This window comes from Pantherophis guttatus, chromosome 8 (assembly GCF_059756535.1).
Source record: "Pantherophis guttatus breed Tessera chromosome 8, ASM5975653v1, whole genome shotgun sequence".
In the NCBI taxonomy this organism is placed as follows: domain Eukaryota; kingdom Metazoa; phylum Chordata; class Lepidosauria; order Squamata; family Colubridae; genus Pantherophis; species Pantherophis guttatus.
In genome coordinates this window covers 3144299-3163269 of record NC_142070.1, presented here as the reverse complement: position 1 = coordinate 3163269, position 18971 = coordinate 3144299, and the positions used below count along the sequence as shown (strand labels likewise).

The 18971-nt window shown below is 47.8% G+C and overlaps 1 protein-coding gene across 2 annotated transcripts in view; it reads right to left on the bottom strand.

Annotated features, from left to right (window-relative positions):
• Positions 1 to 3180: 3180 nt before the first annotated feature.
• GFRA4 (GDNF family receptor alpha 4) overlaps positions 3181 to 18971 on the bottom strand; it is a 109555-nt gene continuing 93764 nt past the window's right edge. Inside the window, exons 6-8 of one of the 2 annotated variants that reach the window (XM_087874806.1) lie at positions 17766 to 17900; positions 14951 to 15108; positions 3181 to 5988 (exon numbers count right to left, since the gene is read on the bottom strand). In XM_087874806.1, the coding sequence (XP_087730932.1) occupies positions 5845 to 5988; positions 14951 to 15108; positions 17766 to 17900 (437 nt within the window). In that variant the 3' untranslated portion in view covers positions 3181 to 5844. Of the gene's footprint in view, positions 5989 to 14749; positions 15109 to 17765; positions 17901 to 18971 lie in introns of those variants that run through there. The other variant, XM_087874807.1, reaches the window with a different exon arrangement.

The window sequence follows — 18971 nt, the reverse complement described above, 5'->3', positions numbered from 1 at the left end:
TGCAATCGGCCTTCTCGGCTCTTCGTCGATGGTGAGAGAATGCAGCTCATGCATTCCGAATGTTGGGCAAAGCTCCAAGATTCAGTAACTGGGTTAAGCCGGTTGTGTGAACACGGTTACTCCAATGTGGCAAGGCCTCGTCAGTTTGACGGACGCTATGAAATTAAGTCTGGGATGCTGGAAAGGGACGGAGGACGATAATCCGGATATGGGGATGCAGCACCATTTCAAAGGATGGAGGGGGCGGGTTCAAACCCTCTTTGGAGGCATCGTTTCATTTCGTGGTTGGTCAAGATTTATAAACCGCTTTGCTCCGCGGAACTCCACGCCACTAATTATGTCTCAGTTTCCCTTATTTCTTAAGAGCTGAATCGGAATTTTGGCCCCAAGGAATCGAGACAGGCTTAATTTGTGATTTTTCATCAAACCTGGAAGATTTAAGGTGGGGGGTGTCCAACGGGGCTGGATTTCATATAATTTTACCACCGGTTCACCGCACACCGAAAATGTGAGTGCGCAGGCGCCTTCCGCGCAGGTGTGTGGCCTTCCGTTCATGCGTTTTGAAATGTGCTAAATAGGATGGCCTACCAATTTCACCCGAACCGGCTGAATACCAGTTCTGGTGTCCAACCTTGGCAACTTTTAAGATCTGTGGACTTCAACTCCCAGAATTCCCCAGCCAGCTTAAGTTGGGTAACCCCTGCTTAAACTTCTTTTAAGGCCATGGGGCCAGTGTAAAAAAACCCCCAAGCAGTGGGTTTCCTCCCCATGTGCAAAGCAACCGTATTTTCATGGAATAAATAAAGCACTCATGTGAACAAGTTGCAAATCTGAAAGAGGTTCGTGAGGATAAAATAAAATTATGATTGAATTCATTCGTTAGATGTCTATCCTGCCTTTCTGCTTTATTATGACTTTATAGTTACCACTTTATAATTAACGCAAGGCAGTGAGCATATATACTTTCTTCTTCCTATTTTTCCTGCAACAACAACCCTTTGAGGTGGACTGGACTAGGAGAGGTTGATTAGCCTAAAGTCACGCAGCCACGTTCCTGCCTAAGGTGGGACTAGAACTCCCAGTCCCCTGGTGATTGGCCCAAAGTCACCCAGTCATCTTTCCTGCCTAAGGCGAGACTAGAACTCACCATCTCCTGGTGATTGGCCCAAACTCACCCAGTCATCTTTCCTGCCTAAGGCGAGACTAGAACTCACCATCTCCTGGTGATTGGCCCAAAGTCACCCAGTCATCTTTCCTGCCTAAGGCGAGACTAGAACTCACCGTCTCCTGGTGATTGGCCCAAAGTCACCCAGTCATCTTTCCTGCCTAAGGCGAGACTAAAACTCACCATCTCCTGGTGATTGGCCCAAAGTCACCCAGTCATCTTTCCTGCCTAAGGCGAGACTAGAACTCACCATCTCCTGGTGATTGGCCCAAAGTCACCCAGTCATCTTTCCTGCCTAAGGCGGGACTAGAACTCACCATCTCCTGGTGATTGGCCCAAAGTCACCCAGTCATCTTTCCTGCCTAAGGTGGGACTAGAACTCCCAGTCTCCTGTGATTGGGCCAAAATCACCCAGCCAGCTTTCATGCCCAAGGCAGGACTAGAACTCCCGGTCTCCTAGTTTCTAGCCTGGCGCCTTAACCTTTGTTTTACAAAGGGAAATCCAGGAGCAAAACTCAAGAAAAAAAGCAAATTCTACTAAAATAATATCTAAGATCAAACAGTACTGCATTTATATCGATTGTACAATTTATTTGAAAAACACAATTCAATTTCCATGAATGATAAAAGAAGAAGAACCAAAATGAATTTTGAAAAATAAAGGACTGTCCTTTATAATAAAGGACGATCATTATATGATTATCTCTGCAGTGTCGCCTCTTATACAGAAAAGGAACCCTTGGAGCAGAATCCTCCTTGCTCCTGAAAAACTACAGGTAGTCCTCGAATTACGACCGTGAGTGAGTCTGCAATTTTAGTCGTCAGTCACAGCCATCCAAAAATGGGCCATCGTGCGACCGCACCTGATTTGACAAACATCCTTGCAATGGCAATAAAGCAAATGCAACCACGGTGGTCATTAAGCAAATGCACAGTCATTAAATGAACCCATGGTTCACTAAGGGGTGATTTTTGCGGCAAAACCAGGAGCAAATCCTTACGTTAAGTGATTCACTTAACGACGGTGGCAAGAAAGGTAGTAAAACGTGGCACAACTCACCGAACAAATGTCCCACTTAACAACGGAAAGGTTGGGCTCAGTGGTGGTCGTAAATCGAGGACTACCCATATATAATGGTAAAACTGGATGGATTGCTTTTAACATGCGAAGGAGCAACAAGGATGATGTTATTGGCTATTAAAAATGTGTAGAGATATCAATTTCCTTTTTAATTAGTACGAAGCCGCGCCACATTAAAGAAATGTATTGTTAATAGGATCGGTGTTTGTGAATTTTAATCCATTATTAAGGAAATGTTGGTTTTGCACCAACGTTTCAAGAGAGAGTGAATGCGTGTGATTCCCCAGAGAATAAAACTGCGGATTTGATGGAGCTGATTATTAAAGGATACGATACATAAAAGCTTTGGATTTTATTCATTTGATTAGATGGCGCGCTATTAAAAAAAAACAACAACACCAGAATATTTGCTACTTCGCACGTTTAACTTTGGATAAGATTTAAAAAAAAAAAACAATTATAGACATGAAGGATAATAGTTAGTCCGTGTTACATTTGTTCCAAGTTTGGGGTTACTTTTAGTTATTTTGGGGAGTAATTTTTTTATTTATTGGTTAGGTTTTCTCTAAACTCATTCTGATCTGGGTTCTTTTTTTATTTTAAGGAATACATTCCTCCGTCTCGTGCACTACAATGCAAAAAATTGGGTCGAATTGTGGAATACTTTTTGTGCACGAAAATGGGGTGGTTTTGGGTGCAAGGAAATGGATTTAACATGTCCAGTGCCTGAAGATTTGGAAAAAATATAGGAGAGATATTTGACAGAAGAGTTTTTCAATCTTGGTCATTTTAAAAGGATTTTTTTTTTCAAGCATGGTCACTTTAAGACGTGTGGACTTCAACTCCCAGAATTCCCCAGCCAGCCATGGCTGGCTGGGGAATTCTGGGAGTTGAAGTCCACACGTCTTAAAGTGACCATGCTTGAAAAAAAAACATCATTCTAAGAGAAGCTAAATCAACCAAATGCCCTTGAATTCTCCAAAATCTCCTTGTCATATCTTATACGGGCCATTTCATAATTTCTTTGCTTCTTTGGAGAAAAAAAACAAACGCAGAAATTGCTAAGAGTTCTGGAAATGCGGCAACGCGGGGAAAAAATTTCACAGCCAGCCTTCCGTTTTTGCTGAGAAAAATGCCCACCGTAACACAAATCGCGACTGAACCCAAATAAAAGGTAATCCTCGATTTACAACGGTTCCGTTTAGTGACCGTTGAAAGTAGCAACAGCCCTGTGACTTATGGCTGTTTTTCACACTTGCAGCATTCCCACCGCAACGGACTCATATTTATGACGGTCCCGGGGGTGGGGGTGTCACACGATCCCCCTTTGCGACCTTCGGACGAACAAACTCAACGGGGAAGCCCGATTCGTTTAACAAACGTGTTCCTAACTTAACAGCTGCAGTGTTTCACTTAGTGACGGTGGAAAGGTCACCAAAATGGGGGGCAAAGCTCGCTTAAAAAATCTCTTGCTTAGCCAGAGGAATTTTGGGCCTCAATGGTGGTCGTAAATCGAGGACTACCTGCGCTGTATATAAAATTGGGCCGACTCTAACTGCCCGCTGATAATCCACCACTAATCATATTATATTGTCTGTTTATTATGGATTTTAATGCTTTTATTTGCAACGGTGGTCTGTGAGTGTTAATAAAATTGGTTGATGGCAACCTTTGGCGAGTGTGTGGTGCCGTAGCGGAGTCACAATCGAGGCCTCTAAAGGAGCATCTTCTTGTGGCAAGGTGGGACTACTATAACCTGGCCCCATTTTGCTGGGGATACCTCCTGCCACCCCCCAATTCACCTGGAACGCTTGAACAGACCAGCAAGATTAGTACAAAATAATGCAAAATGAATATTTCTTGCTTCGGCGGTGGAATTCTGACGTTGTGCACGGAGCACCGAACGATAGAGCGAAAGGCGAAGTGGGGGCCGTTTTCCTTCCTATGAACCCCAGCGGTCACATCCAACCTTGCCACGGCCGCCTCCGATTGCCAGGGTACGCACGCCGTGTGGCACAGTTGCGGTGTCTGCAACGTTTCCGAGGCATGTTCGATTTTTCACCCTTTTTAGCAGGACCTGGCGCCCTGCTGCAGAGTCCTGGAGGGTCAGAACGATTTCCCCGGAGCTGCAGAAGGACCCCCCCCACCCGTACAACCTCAAATCCCCTCTCGGTTTCAAAGGCCGGATAGCTCCAAGCTGGGATTAATTATGGTCTGAACGTGGTGATGGGACATCATGACGCTCATCCATCATTGCCGTGATTGAGACAGGATGGAAAGCCGCTTATTACGAAGCTCTCGGTTGGTGCTGCTTTCGGTGCCTCCTGGTGAGGTCGAGGGGTGAGCAGGGGCTGTGAAATCGGCAGGGATCAATCCAGATAGACCATCTGTTCTCGTTTAATCATTTAGCCTCGGCTCAAAGCACCGACCTTCTCCGGGAAATCAACTCAGGCTGAACGGAGTGGTGATTTCGGTCGAGAAACACAATTCGGCTTTGAAATCCAGGTTGCTACCATCGTAGATTGGATGGCCAAGACTCGGAGGCACCAACAGTGATGGGTTTGCTTTTGAAAACACCCCCCTCCCCTCCCAATTTTGAAACCTAAGTGTGAGACGTCCATCTCGTGGAGATCTAAGTGTGAGATGTTCATTTCATGGAGACCTATGGGTGAGATGTCCATCCCACACACGCTTTTGAGACTTCTACTCACGCTGAGAATGGACCGGGGAGAATCAGAAGATGTCCCCGGAAAGACACACCACACGTCAACCCCGTAGGAGAATTTCCAGTTCCTGTACAAAGCTCCCTTGGTGAAGAACCTCAACTGAACCCAAGCGATGCATTGCCCATAAGAAGAGTGGACAATTTCCATCTTCCAGCAAAGATCCCACCCAAGACCACCTCTCAAAACACATCTCCCTACTTTCTGGTTCTCACCAGATCACTGTGGCTGGAAGGTTCTTCTCGTTGGGTTGTGTAGACACTCTGGGGGCGTGGGGTGGGGTGGGGGGTTGGGCCTTGCTCGACTTCATTAAAACCATTTGAAAAATAAGGGGGCTGGCCACAATTTTGATACCACACATCACATTGGTTTGGGGTGGCAGAGCAATCATCTCACGCCAAGCATGGAGAACTTGGATCTCCACCTGGTTTCGGAAGGTTTTCCCAGAAGACATCAAGAGCTTCTCATTCTCAAGCAAGAGGGCTTCATTGCACCAGAAAAAGAAGAAGAAGAAGAAGAAAGAAAAGGCAGCTTTGACTCACTGGTCAAAGATGAAGAAAAAGACGCTTGTGTGAATTGGTTCCTGTCTGCGACTTCACGTCGATGATGAAGTGCGCAGAAGTTCTTGAAGACATTCATGGTTGACTCTTTCGCTGGAGAACCATCCTTGCTCTCCAGAAAGATATTCAGAGACAAGCTCATGGGATGAGTTTCTTTTTTGTTTTGTTTTGTTTTGTTCTCTTCTCTTACTACAAAGTCCACGCGGAGGATGGTGGTTTTGGGTGCGACCACCTTCCTGAGTCCCAAGTTGGAAAATAGAAGACCCGAGTAGCTCCTCGGTTGGTGGGCGGTCTTGAGCAAGGCCTCAGGCTGGTTCACATGGCCATCAGAAGGACAGTACTGGTGGCCGTGGAGCTCCACACCATCATCCAGAGGTCAACGGTCAGTGCCAGGGCAGCGTCCGAGGCTCCAGCTCCAAGGTGAGATGCGTCGTGCAACAGCTTCTCTTCTGCGGACACCTAGAACGACAACAAGAGTAATGGAGAAGGTGAAGAGATGGGACATGCCGGATTCCCCCGGTGGTGAAGGATTGAGCCCAAGTCAAGAACAGGAGGGACAGGAGGGAAGTTCAGAAGAAAGGTATTCTCACCAGTGGTGGGTTCCTTCCGGTTCGGCCCGGTTCGGCTGAGCCGGTAGCAGTGACGATATGATGTCACCGAACCGGTTCTCTTTGTTCGGGAGCTGGGCCCTCCCTCCCAGCATTATTCTTACCTTTTATTTGGCCCCGCCCCCAATCTATTCGCTGCCTCTCAAGTCCCAGCTGATTGGCTAGAAGGAAAAAAACTGTTTAAACTCTTGCCGCGGGGCTTCAAAGGGCCGCCCTACAGCTGATCAGTGTTAAAAGGCAGTATGGTGGTAGACCGGTGCCTCCAAAAACAAATGAGTAGACCGGTGCCTGCAAAAACAAATGGGTAGACCGGAACGCTCCCCCCCAAAAAATAAAAAAATGGGTAGACCAGGACGCTCCAAGAACAAATGAGTAGACCGGTACAGCTCTGTAAGCAGTTAAAAGCTTGGTAGACCAGTACCTCTGCTAAATCCTAAAGAATTGTCACATGACCATCAAACCACGCCCACAAAATAAGCCACGCCCACAGAACCGGTAGTAAAAAAATTTAGAACCCACCCCTGGTTCTCATCCAGCTCCCCAAACACGACCAACTCTCTGAAGCTAACTCAATGATTCCTTTATTAGGAATGCCGGCAGCCCCGGCAAATAGTTTCTCTCTCACCGCAGGCTAACAAGTCCGTCTGGCAGGGAGACGAATAGTTGTCTGCCACATCTATTCATCTCCGCCCCCTGCCTTTTATCCCCAGAGCCAGGGTGGGGCTTCACTAGTAGCGGTGGCTCTTCCGTCCCAAGGACCGGCCCATAGATTTCCACTGCTCTCCTCTCCTCTTGCCTTCTGTGCATCAGGCACTGGACCCAGCCGTTCCTCCTCTTCCTCATCAGCCACCTCCGGACCTGGGGGCTGTTGACTCTCCATCTGACGGCTGACGGACGGCCCAGGCTCCACCTCCATCTCTCTCTCTGTGCCAGCTCCATTCCCTCTTCCCCCTCGGAGCTCCAGATTCTGACCCTGACTCCCACACTCCCTCCTCTTCCTCCTCTGATTCGGCTCCTGGAGGGGCCGGCATGTTAGAAAGTATGACAGGTAATCCTCGACAATTCGTTTCGTGACAGTTCAAAGTTATAACGGCACCGAACAAAAGGAGTTACGACCATTTTTTACACAACCATTGCAGCACCCCCTGGTCATGTGATCAATATTTGCACGCTTAGCAACGGGCTCATATTTATGACGTTTGCTGTGTCCCCGGGTGTCGTGTTCCCCTTTTGCCACCTTCTGAAAAAGCAAAGTAAAACGGGTCAGCCAGATTCACTTCACAACCGGGTGCCTTAAGTTAACAGCTGCAGGGATTCCCTTAACGACTGTGGCAAGAACGGTCGTACAATGGGGCGAATCTCGCTGAAGAAATGTCCTGCTTAGCAACATACATTCTGGGCTCAATTGCCGTCGTAAGTCGAGGGCTGTGGTTTCTTCCTCTCACTTTTTTTAAAAATTTTTTTTTCTGAAATGGCATAGGGCCGTGATGGCGAACCTATGGCACGCGTGCCACAGGTGGCACGTGGGGCCATATCGGTGGGCACGCGAGCTCAGCTTCAGCATGCCTGTGCGTGCCGGCCAGCTGATTTTCAGGCCTTTTGGGCCTACTGGAAGTCGGGAAAAAGGCTGTTTCTGGCTTCCGGAGGGCCTCCGGGGGAGTGGGGAAGGAAGGCCATTTTTGCCCTCCCCAGGCTCCTAGAAAGGCTCTGGAGGCTGGGGAGAGCGAAAAACGGGCCTACCTTGCCAACGCATGCCAAAAGTTGGGGGAAGTGCAGGAGGTTGCACACACATCCGCGGGGGGTGGGGTGCATAGAATTATGGGTGTGGGCACGCGTGTGAGTGACCCCTCCCACTCCCCCCACTTTTTGCCCCCACGTGATGGCAGCAGGGATGGCTAACCTTTTTGCCATTGCGTGCCAAAAGTGGGGGGAGCACAGTGGGGTCACACCCACGCATGCCCACATCCATAATTCTATATGCCCTGCCCCCCACCCCATGCTCCCCCTGCTTTTGGCACGTGATGGCACGATGGTAGACCCGTTTTTTGCTCTGGAAAGGCTCTGGAGTCTGGGGAGGGCAAAAACAGCCTTCCCCACACTCCCAGAGGCCCTCCGGAGGCCGGAAACAGTGTGTTTCCTGATTTCTGGTGGGCCCAGGAGCCCGAAAATCAGCTGGCTGACGCACACATGTGTGCCGGAGCTGAGCTCATGTACCCACCAATATGGCTCCACGTGCCACCTGTGGCACCCATGCCATAGGTCCGCCATCACTGGCATAGGGTTTTATGCCTGAGCAGGGGGTTGGACTAGAAGACCTCTAAGGTCCCTTCCAACTCTCTTCTTCTGCTATTCTTGAAAAGCAGGCAGGGAGAGAGCTCCGACACCCAGATTCTCAGTGGGAAGGCTTTTATCGCTCCTTTGAAATCGACAGTGCTTGCAATTGGCTTCATGCCTTTTTTTAAAAAAAAAAATCCAGATCGGTGTTTAATACGACTAGCAAATTTCACCTGGAGGGAGAGAAGCCTTAACGGCAACAACATTACAGGCGGGTATCCTTATCACGCCAAGCTCGGCGGGGTTCGCCGGTCTTTCAAGAAATGGTGAGGATTAAGGCTCTCCCTGTGTGTGTTTTTATTTAGTTTTTTTTTTTCCAGAGATAGGATACCCTGGAGAAGAGCTGCAACTCCAGCGAATTTGGATTTAATCCCAGCATTTAAGGTTCAGTTGGATACCATCCAGAGGCCCCTCTGTGAGCTGGACGGGTGGTTAAGGAGTGTGAGATATAAAGAAATATAAATAACTTTGAGTCTCTTTTTAAGGAAAGGGTGGTAGTTGTTAGGAAATGATTATTATCTACGTTGTTGGGTTGGCAATATAGAAACCATCACTATAGCTTTAAGACTGCTGTATTGCATCATACTGTGTCCTGATTGGTTAGCTCTGTAGCCGATCTCCTTAAGAAGGAGCTTGAAACATGGTTTGTTTCTCTTTGCTGTTCTGTATCTCTGTATGCTACTGTTTGCAAATCCAGAAGAACTGTTTATTGTGAATGACTATGACGACTGGTAAGAAGACTTTGTTATTGGATTATCCCTGGACTGTCATTTTGCTATCTCCTGCTTTATATGTGTATGACCTGGACTGTTTATTGGACTGTGCCTTACTATTTCCTGAAAGTAAACACAACTCAGTGTATCTCTGTGTTAACTGTGATTATTCGTACCTACTCTCAATCGCTTTCATGTACACACCCTTGCTACTCAAGGGTTACTCTGCGAATTCCTTAACAGTAGTGGTGGAGGGTGGGGCTGGGGGCCTTGAAATCTGCTCTTTTCTTCTGCACCCCTTTCCTCAATCGGGGTTCCCTAAAAGGGGACAAACCAGACTGACATTTAGAGTATTGGAGACCAATAACCAAGACCACGAAGAGATTGGACTGCCATTTGTCAGAAATGGTGTAGGGTCTCCTGCTTGGACGGGGGGTTGGACTAGATGACCTACAAGGTCCCACTCACCTCTGTTAACCTGTAATCTGTAAAACCTAGAGCCGTGACCGCGAACCTATGGCTAAGCTGATTTTTGGGCCTTCCAGGCCCACTGGAAGGCTATTTCCGGCCTCTGGAGGCCTCTGGGGGGGGGCTGGGAAGGGCATTTTTGCCCTCCCCAGGCTCCTAGAAAGGCTCTGGAGGCTGGGGAGAGCAAAGAATGGGCCTTCCAATCCCACCGGAAGTCAGCAAACGGGCCATTTCCGGCCTCCGGGGGGATGGGAGAGGCTAGTTTTCGCCCTCCCCAGGCTCCAAGTAAGCCTCTGGAGCCTGGGGAGGGCGAAAAACGGGCCTACTGGGCCCACCGTGCCATTGCGTGCCAAAAGCGGGGGGAGCGCAGGGGTGTCACGCATGCCTGCGTGGGGGGAGTGGGGTGCACTGAATTATGGGTGTGGACATGCGTGGGTGCGACCCCCCCCGCACTCCCCCCGTTTTTGGCACACGATGGCAAAAAGGTTAGCCATCACTGACCTAGAGGAAGAGTTTGCAGATAAAAAGCGGGGTTTTTTTCTCCCCCAGCAGGTGGCGCCCCTGAGCAATGTTGACTGATGTTGAAAAAGGAAAGAGGTTGCTTTAGGTAGGACGTGGATGGGAGACCAAGAAGAAATCAGGAGTCCTTGGTGCTCTCTGAGCTTGGTTGTCTTCTCTTGCAGACATTTCATGACCCAACTAGGGAACGTCATCAGTGCTAGAAGGGAGTGGGGTCTGTGGAGAGGAGGAGGAGGAGGAGGAGGAGGAGGAGGAGGAGGAGGAGGAGGAGGAGGAGGAGGAAGAAAAAGACAGTGGGGTCCTTGGTGCTCTCTGAGCTTGGTGCTTTCCTTGCAGACGTTTCTTGACCCAACTAGGGAACATCATCAGTGCTAGAAGGAAGTGGGGTCTGTGGAGAGGAGGAGGAGGAGGAGGAGGAGGAGGAGGAGGAGGAGGAGGAGGAGGAAGAAAAAGACAGTGGGGTCCTTGGTGCTCTCTGAGCTTGGTGGTCTTCTTGCTGACGTTTCATGGCCCAACTAGGGAACATAATCTGTGTAGGAGAGAGGGAGGTTATAGGGAGGAGGAGGAGGAGAAGGAGGAGGAGGAGGAGGAGGAGGAGAACTCTGGGGTCCTTGGTGCTCTCTGAGCTTGGTGCTTTTCTTGCAGACGTTTCTTGACCCAACTAGGGAACGTCATCAGTGCTAGAAGGAAGTGGGGTCTGTGGAGAGGAGGAGGAGGAGGAGGAGGAGGAAAAAGACAGTGGGGTCCTTGGTGCTCTCTGAGCTTGGTGCTTTTCTTGCAGATGTTTCTTGACCCAACTAGGGAACGTCATCAGTGCTAGAAGGAAGTGGGGTCTGTGGAGAGGAGGAGGAGGAGGAGGAGGAGGAGGAGGAGGAGGAGGAGGAGGAGGAGGAGGAGGAGGAGGAGGAGGAAAAAGACAGTGGGGTCCTTGGTGCTCTCTGAGCTTGGTGCTTTTCTTGCAGACGTTTCTTGACCCAACTAGGGAATGTCATCAGTGCTAGAAGGGAGTGGGGTTTGCAGAGAGGAGGAGGAGGAGGGTGGCACCTTCTGACAAGCAAAGTCAAGGGGGGAAGCGAGATTCACTTTAACAACCATGTTGCCAACTTAACAACTATCGTGATTCCCTTAACACCTGTGGCAGGAGAGAGGTCATAAAACGGGCTAAAATTGAGCAAATGTTTCGCTCAGCAACAGAACCTGTAGGGCTCAAATTATGGCTGTATGTTGAGGACTTCTTGGAGTTCAAATTTCAGCTTTATGCCTGACGTAGTTTTAGACAAAAAATAGTCCGTTGGAGTTTTTTTTGTTTTGTTTTGTTTTGTTCCTAGAGAGACACAGTTTCTGTGTCTCTCACACTATCACACAATAGTGACAACAAAAGTCCGTATTATTCTTTTTTAGCTCGATTCGTATGTTTGGTTCCTTTCCTTGTTCCTTTCAACAGTTTGTTAGTGGTTTGGTTGCAAGAAATAATTAAATTTGACTGACAATTATTCTCTGGAAACAAAGGTGGAAGCAGGCCTCACTTGTACCACCCCCCCCCTTTTCTTTTCTTTTCTTTTTTTGTACTTTCTCTCTTTTGGATTTTGTTTTGTGCGCTACGGACTGTATTGAAAAATGCGAATAACATTCTAATAAAAATGCATTTGAAAAGAGAAGCAGAAAAAGAGCTTTGGAGCTCTTCAAAAGCTTCTTTAGAGCAACAGAAGCACCGGAGATGAAACCGATGTTTGCTGGAAAGGAAATAAAATAAAGCCGGGGGGGGGGGGGAATCGCAAGGTTTCTGGGGCGGAAGTTTTTATCACGCCATCCCAGCGAGGAGGGTCAGAATGGGTGAGGGGGAAACCGAAGGGCTGCCTTTGGACCCGGGGCTCAGGCCAAGAGAGGCCACGAGGCAAAAGGTGCTGTCCAGCGCCAACCTACCTGAGCTGCAATACTATGGTCCGTCCCCAGAGGGCAGCAGAGGGTGTTTCTCTTTGCTGCCACCCAGAGGCCACTGCAATTGGTTCAGTCAGATATAGGATAGTTTAGTAAGAGTTGTGACTGAAAAGAGGGGTTTTACTCACCCCATGTTTGTAGACTTCTTTCTTTCTTTCTTTCTTTCTTTCTTTCTTTCTTTCTTTCTTTCTTTCTTTCTTTCTTTCTTTCTTTCCTTCCTTCCTTCCTTCTTTCTTTCTTTCTCGTTCTCATTTATTTTCTTACTCTTTCTCTTTTTCTTCCTCCCTCCCTCCCTCCCTCCCTCATTTTCCTTCCATCCATCCTTCCTTCATCCGTTCCGCCCTCCCTCCCCTCATCTTCCTTCCTTTGTTATCTTCCTCCCTTCCTCCCCTCATTTTTCTTCCTTCTTCCCCTGATTTTCCTCCCTCCCTCCCTCCTCTCCCTCCCTCCCTCCTTCCTTCCTTTCTTCCTTTGTTATCTTCCTCCCTTCCTCCCCTCATTTTTCTTCCTTCTTCCCCTGATTTTCCTCCCTCCCTCCTCTCCCTCCCCCCTCCCTCCCTCCCTCCCTCCTTCCTTCCTTCCTTCCTTCCTTTGTTATCTTCCTCCCTCCCTCCCCTCATTTTCCTTCCTTCCTCCCCTGATTTTCCTCCCTCCCTCCCTTCTCTCCTGCCCTGTCTCCTTCCTTCTTTCCTTCCTTCCTTTATCTTCCTCCCTCCCTCCCCTCATTTTCCTTCCTTCCTTCCTTCCTTCCTTCCTTCCTTCCTTCCTTCCTTCCTTTATCTTCCTCCCTCCCTCCATCCCTTCATTTTCCTTCCTTCCTTCCTTCCTTCCTTCCTTCCTTCCTTCCTTCCTTCCTTCCTTCCTTCCTTCCTTCCTTCCTTCCTTCCTTCGAAAGAAAGCTAAAACCAAGACAATTGACACTGGCTGACTTTGCTTGTTTGCTAATTCTCCCACACCCAAATTATAGGCTGCAGCCTTCAGTTCTGATGCTATTTTACACAAAATAGTTTGTCGTGACAGCAACTGCCTGAGGGCCCCTGGATTGGGACTGAAAGGCGAAAGGAAGCAATATATATATTGAATATATATGAAACTGGAAGATCCGTGTTCTTTGACGCTGGGTGCTCAAACACTCTGATGTTTTCCATTTTATTTGTTGGGATGCTGCCCACGGAAAAGACCCCCTGACGTTTATGTGACTTTTCACAAGCAGCTTTTAATAGGGATTAGAAAGCAATTAGGAGGAAATTGAGGCCGATTACAAGGGATATAATCAGGTTCCCCAACAAGCCATCCATTGGCTGGGGAGCCAGCCGCCTGTTGCAGAGGAGGGGAGCAGGAGATCATAGCCGGAGAACCCCCCCCCCACCCCGGCTTCTCCCAAGGGCAGGAAAAGGGTCATGGAAACCCTGCAGCTGAAGGAAGGAAGCTTTCAAGCTGGGAATGTAAATGTAACTTGATAATAGGTACCCGGTTTCCCCGAAAATAAAACCCAACTGGAAAATAAGCCCTAACACGATTTTTCAGGATGCTCGTAATATAAGCTCTACCCCCAAAATAAGCCCCAGTTAAGATCGTCAGCAGACGGAGGCATTTAGTACTGTATTTCCCCCCAAAATAAGACCTTACGGAAAATAAGCCAATCATGCGTCTTTTGGAGCAAAAACTAATATAAGACCCGGTCTTATTTTGGGGGAAACATGGTTGGTAGGTAAGTAGATGATAGATAGATAGATCTAAGCAGGTATATACAAAAGTATGAAGGCTATTGCTTAAAACGCATTGTAAGCTGCCCTGAGTCTCCAGAGAAGGGCGGCATATAAATCAAACCAATAAATAGATAGATAGATAGATAGATAGATAGATAGATAGATAGATAGATAGATAGATAGATAGATAGATAGATAGATAGAAAGAAGATAAATAGAAATGATAGACAGACAGACAGACAGACAGATAGATAAGGTGGGTGGGTGGATGGATGGATAGGAAAGTAGGTACATAGGTAGGTATGTATGCACATAGACATGTAGATGGACATGTAGATAGGTTGGTAGGTACATAGACATGAAGGTAGGTGGATGAGTGGATGGGTGGTTGGATAGGTAGATAGATAGATAGAGAGATAGAGAGATATAGAGAGCTAGAGAGCTAGATAGATAGATAGAGAGAGATAGAGAGATAGAGAGATAGATATATAGAGAGATAGATAGATATAGGTAGATAGATAGATAGATAGATAGATAGATAGATAGATAGATAGATAGATAGATATAGATATAGAGATAGATTAGATTGATAGATAGAGAGAGATAGATAGATAGAGATAGAGATAGATAGAGATAGATAGATAGATATATAGATAGATAGAGATAGATAGAGATAGATAGAGATAGATTAGATAGATAGATAGAGATAGATAGATAGAGATAGAGATAGATAGATAGATAGATAGATAGATAGATAGATAGATAGATAGATAGAGATAGAGATAGATAGATAAGATAATAGATAAATGCTTATATAGGTAGGTAGATAGGTAGATTATAGAGAGAAAGAAGAGCTAGGAGATCAGTAGATAGATGATAGATATATAGACAGAATAAACAGCAGATAGATAGATAAAGTCACTTTTTTCAGTGTTGTAGTAACTTCAAACAGTCACTAAAGGAAGGGTTGGTTGTAAGACAACTACTCCCACCACGTGATAAGCACAGACAAGAAGCCCAGGCTTGAGAAGCAAACAGAGCTTTGGGTCCAGATGGAAGCTGGAGATCTGAAAGCATCCGGTCGGTCGGTCCCAAAGCGGCAGCCTCCCCCTTCCCCGAATCCTTTGCCTACCTTGGTGGGTTCCAGCTGTTCCAGGACGTTCTCCTGGCGGGTGGCAGCCACTTTGTCGGTGTTCCTCTCCTGCTTTCTCATCTGGGTGGTGGGCGAGGTGGATGGGCTGGTGGCGGCACTCAGATACGTCCCGTTGCCGAAGGCCTGGATGGCATTTTCTGAGGAGGAGGAAGGGGTGTGAGAGAGAGAGCCATATACAGCCATAACACCACACCTGGAGTCCCGCTTCCAGTTTTGGTCACCACGTTACAAAAAAAAAAAAAAAGACGTTTGAGACTTTGGTAAAAGTGCAAAGAAGAGCAGCGAAGATGATCGAAAGGCCTGGAGACTAAAACCTTCGGAGAACGATTGCAGGATTTGGGTTTGGCTACTCTAGAGAAAAGAAGGACTAGGGGGGACATGATAGCAATATTCCAGTATTTGGAGGGCTGCCCCAAAGAAGAAGGGGTCAAGCTATTCTGCAAAGCACCTGAGGGCAGGACAAGAAGCAACGGAAGGATGGAAACTCATCAAGGAGAGAAGCAACCTGGAATTAAGGAGAAATTCCCTAACAGTGAGGACAATTAACCAGTGGAACAGCTCGCCACCAGAAGTTGTGTGTGCTTCATCACTGGAGGTTTTTAAGAAGTGTTCTGTCCCCGTACCCAACACCCCCCCACCCATAGATGGCCCGGAGTTAATAAGCCACATGACAAAACTCTTTGAAGATAGAGCTGGCAGCAACCCAGTGGCTAGCTGCCAATTCAGACTTTACTCACACAAAACAAAGATTAGACTGCAAGCATTCCGATAAAACAGGCAAAGTTTCAGCAATACAAGGATTAGTCCAAATGCAGTCCGACAAGGCAGGCAGAAGTCCAGTAACGCAGAGATCATGGATTATTTCCAGTTTTTGCTCGTCACAAACTGAACCGGCCACCACACCCACATTTATACCCTGTGGGGTGTGGTCCAGTGACTCAGCTAATCTCTGGCACGCCTTCCCCTCTGCTGCGCACGCTTCTCCCTGCGCCGTTGCCGAGGGTCCAGCCAGCACTTATCTCCTTCGTCGCTGTCCACCTGTGGCTGCGGGGACGTGCTTGGCTCTGGGCCTATCTTTTGGCCTTCGGTGTCCTCCGGAGGCATTGCCAGAGAGGAGGGTCCTGGAGAGGGAAGCGTTGCCAACTCCTCTCCCTCACTCTCAAGAGTCTGCATCTGTCGATAGTCCAGGCTCAGGCAACGGAGCCACAACAAGAAGAGACTAGGACAGCCACTTGTCTGAAACGGTCTACCTCAGAGGTCTGCAACCTTAAAGGCTCAAAGAGCCATTTGGACCCGTTTCCCACAGAAAAAGGGAACGCTGCAACTGTCATAAATGTGAGTCAGCAGCCAAGCGTCTTAATTTTGATCACGTGACCACGGGGTAGGGGGCCAGCTGCTGCAAATGTTGTACATTTGAAAAAACGGTCATAAGTTTCTCTCTTTTTTTCATGCTGTTGTAACTTTGAAGGGTCGCTAAATGAACTGTTGTAAGTCGAGGACTGCCTGTGGCTTCCATCCCCTGTTTATGGAAAGGTGGACTGCAAGCCGTTAAAAAAAGAAAAAAAGAAAAAGAAAAAGAGAGCCAGTGGCAAAATGACCCGCTGAGAAGATGCTGAGATGCCAGACTTCAGGCCGAGTCTTTTTGCATCCTTGATGGGCTCTGACACATGGAGACTTGTTTCCTCCTGGGATGAGGATGTCCTCCCTCCACCCTCCTCTACCTCCCCTTACAAGGCTCTCTTCTTTGATCCTCAAGGAGACGTCGGGGTGTCTGTCGAAGCACGAGGAGTTTTTTGCTCTTTCCAAAGAAGCATCAGGCCTCACAATAAATCTCCCCTCTTCAGCAAAGGAGGAGGAGGAGGAGATGAAAGAGGGAGGAGGAGGAGGAAGAAGAAGAAAAGAAGAAGAGGAAGAAGAGGAAGGAGGAGGAGGAAGAGATGAAGGAGGGAGAAGAAATAGAGGTAGAAGAAGAAGAGGAAGAGGAGGAGGAGGAGGAAATAGTAGAAGAGGAAGAAGCAGTAGGAGGAGATGAAGGAGGGAGAAGAAGTGGAGGTAGAAGAAGAAGAGGAGGAGGAGGAAATAGTAGAAGAGGAAGGAGGAGGAGGAGGAGATGAAGGAGGGAGGAGGAGAAGGAAGAAAAAGAAAAAGAAGAGGAAGAAGAGGAAGAAGGAGGAGGAGAAGGAAGAAGAAGTAGAGGAAGAGGAAGAAGAGGAGGAGGAAATAGTAGGAAGAAGGAGGAGAAAATGAAGGAGGGAGGAGAAGAAGGAAGAAGAAAAAAAGAAGAGGAAGAAGAGGAGGAGGAGGGGGAGGAGGAAAAAGACTGCGGGGTCCTTGGTGTTCTATAAACTTGGTTGTTTTTTTGCAGACGTTTCATTACCCAACTAGATAACATCATCAGTGCTAGGAGGAAGTGAGGTTTGTGGAGAGGAGGAGGAGGGGGAGGGGGAGGAGAAAGACCATGGGACCCTTGGTGCTCTCTGAGCTGTGAGAAGGAGATGAGGGGGGGGTGGTGGAAGGAGCGGGAAAACAGGAAGAGGAGGAGGAGGAGAACTGTGGGATCCTTGGTGCTCTAGGGTTGTTTTCTTGTAGACGTTTCATTACCCAACTAGGTAACATCATCAGTGCAAGAAGGGAGGGAGGGTTGCCCTTTCTCTCTCTATGAGTGGCTTGCCCTGTCAGTCTTTTTCCAGGCAAAGCAAACCAGCAGGGAAGCTTCCTTTCAAGGCCTAAATACCCTCGCATCTAATTGCCCCCAAAGGCACCGGAGGTCCACGAGGCCAGAGGCCCTACTTACGGAGGCAGAGGTTGTCGGTGAAAAGGTGCAGGAAGCGTTCGCATTCTTCCTGCCGGTTCCCGCTGGCGTTGCAGGTGCACCAGGGTGCAATGTTGGCGGTCGAGTTATCGATGTAGTTGGGTGTGATGGTGCTGCCTGCCGAGAGGGGGAAGGAACAGAGAAAATCTCTGAGAAAGCAAGGAAAACTTTAAAACTTTTAAAACTTTTAAAAGTTGCTATGGACAATCTAGAGCAGAGCTCTGCAAGTTTGGCAACTTTTGAAGGCTTGTGGACTTCAACTGCCAGAATTCCCCAGCCAACATCTCCAAAGTTGGCAATTTTAAGACTTGTGGACTTCAACTCCCAGAATTCCCCAGCTGGCAACTCCAAAGTTGGCAATTTTTAAAGACTTGTGGACTTCAACTCCCAGAATTCCCTAGCCGGCATCTCCAAACCTGGCAATATTTTAAGACTTGTGGACTTCAACTCCCAGAATTCCCCAGCCGGCAACTCCAAAGTTGGCAATTTTAAGACTTGTGGACTTCAACTCCCAGAATTCCCTAGCCGGCAACTCCAAAGTTGGCCATTTTTTAAGACTTGTGGACTTCAACTCCCAGAATTCCCCAGCTGGTAACTCCAAAGTTGGCATTTTTTAAAGACTTGTGGACTTTAACTCCCAGAATTCCCCAGCCGGCAACTCCAAAGTTGGCATTTTTAAAAGACTTGTGGACTTCAACTCCCAGAATTCCCCAGCCGGCAATGCCAAAGTTGGCATTTTTTAAAGACTTGTGGACTTCAACTCCCAGAATTCTCCAGCCGGCAACTCCAAAGTTGGCATTTTTTAAAGACTTGTGGACTTCAACTCCCAGAATTCCCCAGCCGGCAATGCCAAAGTTGGCATTTTTTAAAGACTTGTGGACTTCAACTCCCAGAATTCTCCAGCCGGCAACTCCAAAGTTGGCATTTTTTAAAGACTTGTGGACTTCAACTCCCAGAATTCCCCAGCTGGCAACGCCAAAGTTGGCATTTTTTAAAGACTTGTGGACTTCAACTCCCAGAATTCCCCAGCTGGCAACTCCAAAGTTGGCATTTTTTTAAAGGCTTATGGACTTCAACTCCCAGAATTCCCCAGCCAGCATCTCCAAAGTTGGCAATTTTAAGAGTTGTGGACTTCAACTCCCAGAATTCCCCAGCTGGCAACGCCAAAGTTGGCATTTTTTAAAGACT